Here is a 6856-nt window from a genome sequence, read left to right on the forward strand (position 1 = left end):
AGGAAAGGAAAGGAAAGGAAAGGAAAGGAAAGGAAAGGAAAGGAAAGGAAAGGAAAGGAAAGGAAAGGAAAGGAAAGGAAAGGAAAGGAGAAAAAAAAGAAACTAACCTTAAACTTAACATTTTATTCTCCTATCTTGGATCACTTGATCCCTTTAGACATACTTTTCCCTGGTTTTGTTTCTCATGTTTTATAACGATTGCACACGCACGTGCACACACACACACACACACACATACACACACGTGCACGCGTGCGCAGCACTGTCTGTTTGGTTGCGCCTTACCCTTACCTTTGCAGCCCTCACAGGTAAGTGCATTGTAGTGATATCCTGATGCCTTGTCACCGCAGACCATGCAGAGCTCATCTTGTCCCTTCCAGCGTAAAGAACAAGTTGGTCTGCACCTTTGTGCCCCAGGGAATTCATCTTCATCATCATGAACAACCACATAAGTGGACTGACTAGATTCTCGAGCGTCGAGTCCACACCAACCGCCTCCACTGTGCTGTGGATCCAAGCCATGTGTGTTGAAATGGCTTTGTAAAGATGGGGACTGTAACGCTGGAGGAAACTGAGCAGTGGAATATTGACAATAGGGTGGTTCTTGGAAATCCGTATCACACAGCTGATAATGGAATTGTTCTGGCAAAATATCTGGTTTTATTAGCATAAAAAAGAACAAATCATAAAAGGTCAAAAAAGTTCACAATTGTTTTAAACCTCAAAATGTTTTATACTCAACAGAAAGTTAGTTCAGCACATCTACTCCATCTCAGGGCTTGCTGTCCAGCACAATAGGAACACAGTAAATGGAACTACAATACCTAATAAATGCAATGACCCCAAAGGTGTGCCGAGGTGGGTCAGGAGCAAGAAGAAAGGGCACTAGTTGCTAGCAGTGCATGCACCAACCTAGTCTCTCTCCTTAAGGGAAACTGACTAACTCCCAGATTTTTAATTGAGTTTTCCCCTACCTTATACATGAGGTTGTTGCCACAACACAGCCGAAAAGGCTTCGGGCATGGTAAGAATGCTTTCAGCATCCCACACAAGCCCAGAGGCAGGCTGACCACAGCCACAACCCTTTAGTTGGGTTTTAACTAGGCCCATTATTCTTATCCAGAACGTTCTTTGGACTTTCCAAACACCTGTCCAGCCCAACCCACATAGAACTGTTGTGCATAGCCATGACGCTGTTTGTATTTTGATGATAATTCTGCTTCTCCAAGAGGGGTTGCCTGGAAAAAGGAGTGAATCATGCACTTCATGTGACCCTTCTGATGAATAAAGACTGCAAAGAAAACCAATCACTGGGCGGGTAGGCTGGACTTCTGGGTCGGTGGAGGGACGGCAGTGGGAGGAGAAAGGCTTTTGGACTGGAAGGATGATGGAGCAAAAAATGTAGGTAGTGGAGACCTCTGCTTCAGGATTTAACTTAGAATGGCTTACAATAGTAAGCCTATTGGATCTAATAAGAATGTTAGTTGCTGTGCCCAATGATTGTGTTGCCTTTTGATTCTAAACCAAGATTGTGTGGTGTTTTCCTTCACACAGCAACTTGACTGAGTTCCAGACAAAAGGTACAATGGTGTGGCACCCCAGGCAGCCACAGGAATTTGGAAGTGTGGGGCTGGAATGGCAGACACCTGCCTTGGGAATTTAGCAAGCTGGGTGGGGAGATTTTGGAGCTCCTGGTCAGAGAGTCTCCATGAGATAAGAACAAGGCTAGCCAGTGCCTTGCCAGAGATAGCATGGATTGCATTTTTTAATATTTCATGCTACATAGAACAGTGCCTCTTGGCCTAATTTGGTAATGTCAACTTAAGACCCACTTCCTGGGGACACAAGAGCTGCCTCTCTCAATTTCACAGTAAGGCACCTTAAAAGAACATCCTTACTCAATAAGACCTTGTCTCCAAAAAATGTTTTTTATTAAAAAATAATAATAATAGGATGTCCTTTTTGCTCCCTAAGCCTGCTGAATTTGTTTCCGACCCCACCTTGAAGCCAGCTCTGATAAACCTTTTATCTGAAGAACAATCCAACTCCAGGCACCGACTGAGGCACGCCTGTCTCTAACCTTAACAGTTATAGCTATAAAGTACAGCCGGGCTATAAACAATATAAATTAACAACTTAACTTACCCCAAAAGGAAAAAAAAAACACACATTTTAAATAAAACAAAACAAGAGCAAACAGCCTTTTGTCGGACTTCTTTAAAGCGTGTGGAGAGCTTTTTGGGTGCCGCTTGGCAGGAGTCTGACATTGGCCATGACAGGAACATAAGCCCAGGCAGGAATCTGACATTAGGGCATAATAAGGAAGTAAGTTTCGGCAAGAATCTAACTTTAAGCTATAATAGAGAAGTAGGGTAAGGCAGGAATTTTAATCTTAGGGTGCAACAAAAGAAGTAGGCTTCAGGCAAGATTTTGGGCTTGGACAAGGAAGTGGACTCAAGTATTTCAGTCATTATGATAAGCCCTTTTAAACAACTGTCACAGGAGAAATCACAGGACTTTGCCCACTGCCTTGATAGTTCCTTATTGTACTGCTCATCCTTAATACTTGACGTAATTAAAATGGTATAAAAGTGGACTGGGAAAATTAAATTTGCCTTCAGTCTCAGAATTGACTGGGGTCACGCTACAACGTTGTCTAACTGTCCTTTTTCTTTTTAATCCTCACTCCTGCGCTGGAGAACCTGTGCCTTAAGGAGCGGGCTTGGTCAAAAGCATTTTAGCTCTCTCTTTTAACTTTTGTATCCCGGTGTTACTAGCTTCTTTTTCAACTTATTGTGTATATATAGATCAACTTCTCAACCTTGAAGAATTACTATAAGATTTAAATGAAATATGATAGCTAAAAACATGTATTAAGGTGGCTGGGTTCAGTGGGCTCAAGCATAAAGCCCTGAGTTGGGTCTCAGAACCCACATACATCTGACCTGAATGTACATTGCATGACTTCAGCAAGATGAGAGGTGCACACAGAAGGGCAATCACCAGAGACTATCTCAAGCCATATGGAAAGTGAGAATGATGCCCCAGGTTATCCTCTGACCTCTATACTTATAGTGCAGCATGAGTATGCTGCAATTTATATTGCATGCTAGATCATTCGTGTGTGTGTGTGTGTGTGTGTGTGTGTGTGTGTGTGTGTGTGTGTGTTCTTGGGACACATACATACAAAATTTTAAAAGCATAGCCTAGGGTCCTCAAAGTGGCTCAGCCCATAAAAGCATTAACCACACAAGCTGATCACATGTTGGTTCTATACCCAGAGGCCACCCAGAGCCTGATGCATTGGTACACATTTCTAATCTTATCATTCCTACAATGAGATGGGAGGCAGAAAGAGAATTCCCAGTATCTCAAGCATCAAGTAGTCTATCATACAAAGCCTGGTAGAGTAAAAAATGTAAATAAATAAAAATGTAAAGCACATATAAACCATAAGACCGCACAGGATAAATGATGGTCATGATCATCAGAAATTCTGAGAGCTAATTTACTCCCTGTTTTCAGGAAAACTACTGGTCTTAAATCAAAATACTAGCTCCGAAAGAACCAAGCAGTCCTTGGTTATGCTGTGTCTGTAGTTGGTAAGAGTTGTATTTTTCCTGGAGCTGAGCTATCAGATAATTAGATTTAAAATGATCTTCAACATCCCGCCATCCATCCAGAACAGTAAAAATCATCCCCACAAGTCATTTACAGCCCGATAGCATCCGACCCTAGTGCAGGGCTGGATACGATGAAATAGCTTGATACAAGAAAAATGTTTCTGGGATGATAGTTCTCTAGTAAAGTGTTCGCAGAACATGCCAAGATCCTAGGCTCAATCCCCAGCACCACAAACCAACCAGGGGGAAAATCAGTAAAACAGTTACCTATTTTTTAAAAAAGAAAAGGGCCCTTACTGGCTGACTGTCCAAAGCAAATCTTTCTTACTCCATGGAATGAGAGTTTAAGTTCCTTTGATAATTGTGTGTAAGATTACATCTATAGCATTGCTATAGTGTTTGTGTAGAAATTTCTAGTGCTACCTGCATTCTTTTTTTTCCATTTCTTTCTGCTTTATGGGATTTATATTAATATTAACATTTCAAGCATAGCTGGGGCCTGAGGAGATAGCCCAGTAGTAACTAAGAGCCCTTGCAGCCCTTGCCAAGAGCTCAGGGCTCAATTCCCAGCATCCACAGGGTGACTCACAACTGCCTGTAACCCCAGCTTCTCACCTTCCCAAGCACTCCCGTGGTACATAGAGACTCACAAAGTCACACACAGATATACACATAAAATAGAAAAATAAGTAAACAAATCTTATCAATTTTTTCAAGTGTTGGAGAGGAGGCTCAGGTTCCCCCCCCCCTGCCTCCCCCCTTCGAGACAGGGTTTCTCTGTTTGCTGGCCTCAACTCAGAAATCCTCCTGCCTCTGCCTCCCAAACGCTGGGATTAAAGCGTGCACCACCACTGCCTGGCTAAGGCTCAGCTTTTACAACTGAGTTCTATGTATTCTTGTGGGGTTCCTAACTGTGTGTGGTGGCAGCGGGAGGGAAGTCTCTGGCCCTTTTGCCTGCTTGTGGGACCCCTTTCTTCCTACTGAGTTGCTTAGTCCAGCTTGGATGTGATGGTATGCGCACCTAGTCTTTTCTTAGCTCCTTATGCCACGTTCAGTTGATGTCCCTGGGAAGCCTGCTCTTTTCTGATGGGAGGCAAAAGGGGTGAATCTGGAGGAGAGGAGACGTAGGGGGAGAGACTGGGGGTCGGGGGGAAGGGGAGGAAAACTCTGGTCACGACGTAATGCATAAAAGAAGAAGAAAATATATTCTGCTCTTACAGAGGACCGGGATTCAATTCCTAGCACCCACATTGCAGCTCACAAACTCCAGCTCCAAGCAAATCCAATGCCTCTGACTTCCATGGGAACCTGAGCTGCAAACACACACACACACACACACCATTAATAAATCTTCAAAAAAAATCTATCAACCATAAGTACTGTAAGTTTCATGTACAATTTGACATAAAAGCTTGCCTCCATCTGTCCTTAAAACTAACTTCAATTTTTGTGAGTTAATTCTTCTTTTAACGGAATACAGTATTTTTTAGACTTAGTGTGTGTGTGTGTGTGTGTGTGTGTGTGTGTGTGTGTGTGTGTGTGTGTGTGTGAATTTTTCATTAATATATGTCTGTGTACTTCTTGTGTGCCTGGCACTAGAGGAGGCCAGAGAAAGGTATTAGAGTCTCCAGAAGTGGAATTGCAGCTGGTTATGGGCAAACATGTGGGTGCTGGGAATTGAACTCTAATCTTCTGGAAGAGCAGCCAGTGTTCTTAAGTGCAGAGCCATCTCTCCAGACACACACATACACACAAAGAAAATATTTTATTTTTATTACATACCATAATACTGTGTGGGTTCAGCGAGGTAGTACCCATCAGACGTAGCAACATAGGTATTTGCCATTCTCTGGTCCAGCTTCTAGTTGTTTCCTTTAGCAATGCTAAACACTTTCAGAACAAAACCTAAGGGGAAGGATTGTAACTTATGTTATCAGACTAGTTATGACTTTATTACATTACAGTGTAAAGCCAGGCATGGAGGCACATGCATGTGATTGCAGCACCGTAGAGACTGAGGCAAGGAGAGTGTCACTGTAAACAACCAGGACTACACAGTAAGGTCAAAACCAGCCTGAGTTACATAGCAAGATACTGTGCCAAAAAACAACAAAAAGTTACGATGGCTTTTTTTTTTTTTTATGAAAATTTTAAGCTGGCTAGATGACTCCTGGGGTACAGAAGCTTGCAGCAGAAGCCTGGCAACCTGAGTTCAGTTCCCAGGACCTGCAAAAAGGTGGGAGGAGAGAACCAATGCCACAAGGCTGTCATCAGCCCTCCACCTGTGTTCCACACATGCACACACACCCACATACATCACATGTGCACACACACACATATTAGCAATTTTTTAGAAAAAAGTGAAATTTGCAGAATTTATAGATGAGACTTATATTTCCATTATAATCAATAAGCTTCTCATGTTTTCAAGCACCAAGTTATTTAATTTTGCCAATTTCTTATTGCTCAGCCTTTAATTGGTTTTTGGCAATAACCATTAGAGGCATACCGAATTTGAAGTTAGAACTCAAACATCAGTTCACCACTTACTTTTGGGTAACTTATTACACCTTTCTGAACCTTAGCTGTAGCACGGACACTCTCCTAGCAAAGCTGTTGGTGTCTGAGAAACAGCACAGCTCCTAACAGTAACTGAGTCCCCAAAACTGTTGCTCTAGGGGACTGGAGAGATGGCTGTGCAGTTCAGAGACTTGCTGCTCTCCTATAGGACAGAGATGGGTTTCAAGCTTACAACTCCCTGCAACACCAGTCCAGGCAATCCAACACCCTCTTCTGGCATGCATGCACGCACACACACACACACACACACACACACACAAGCTTGCTCACAGACAGAAAGGGAGAGGGGGAGAAAAGGAGGAGAGAAGAGAGAGAGAGTTGTAACTCAGGTAGGCATACAAACAAATGCCTTTAAACCCAGCATTGAGGAGGTAAGGGACAGGTGAATCTCTGAGTATGAAGAGATAGTCTAGGGCTGGAGAGATGGCTCAGTGATTAAGAGTACCAACTGTTCTTCCAAAGGTCCTGAGTTCGAATCCCAGCAACCACATGGTGGCTCACAAACATCTGTACAGCTATAGTGTACTCATATACATAAAATAAATAAATAAATCAAAGAAGAAGGAGCAGGAAGAAGAAGAAGAAGAAGAAGAAGAAGAAGAAGAAGAAGAAGAAGAAGAAGAAGAAGAAGAAGAAGAAGAAGAAGAAGAAGA

At 42.8% G+C, this 6856-nt stretch overlaps 1 protein-coding gene across 2 annotated transcripts in view; it reads right to left on the reverse strand.

Annotated features, from left to right (window-relative positions):
• Window positions 1-6856, reverse strand: part of LOC110291376 (bile acid receptor-like) — a 25633-nt gene that overhangs the window by 13943 nt on the left and 4834 nt on the right. For both annotated transcript variants that reach the window (XM_021158497.1, XM_029474890.1), the window contains exons 2-3: window positions 5406-5528; window positions 292-654 (exon numbers count right to left, since the gene is read on the reverse strand). In XM_021158497.1, coding sequence (XP_021014156.1) covers window positions 292-654; window positions 5406-5469 — 427 coding nt within the window. In that variant the 5' untranslated portion in view covers window positions 5470-5528. The remainder of the gene's footprint in view (window positions 1-291; window positions 655-5405; window positions 5529-6856) is intronic.

The sequence above is a fragment of the Mus caroli genome, chromosome 3 (assembly GCF_900094665.2).
Source record: "Mus caroli chromosome 3, CAROLI_EIJ_v1.1, whole genome shotgun sequence".
Taxonomy (NCBI): Eukaryota; Metazoa; Chordata; class Mammalia; order Rodentia; family Muridae; genus Mus; species Mus caroli.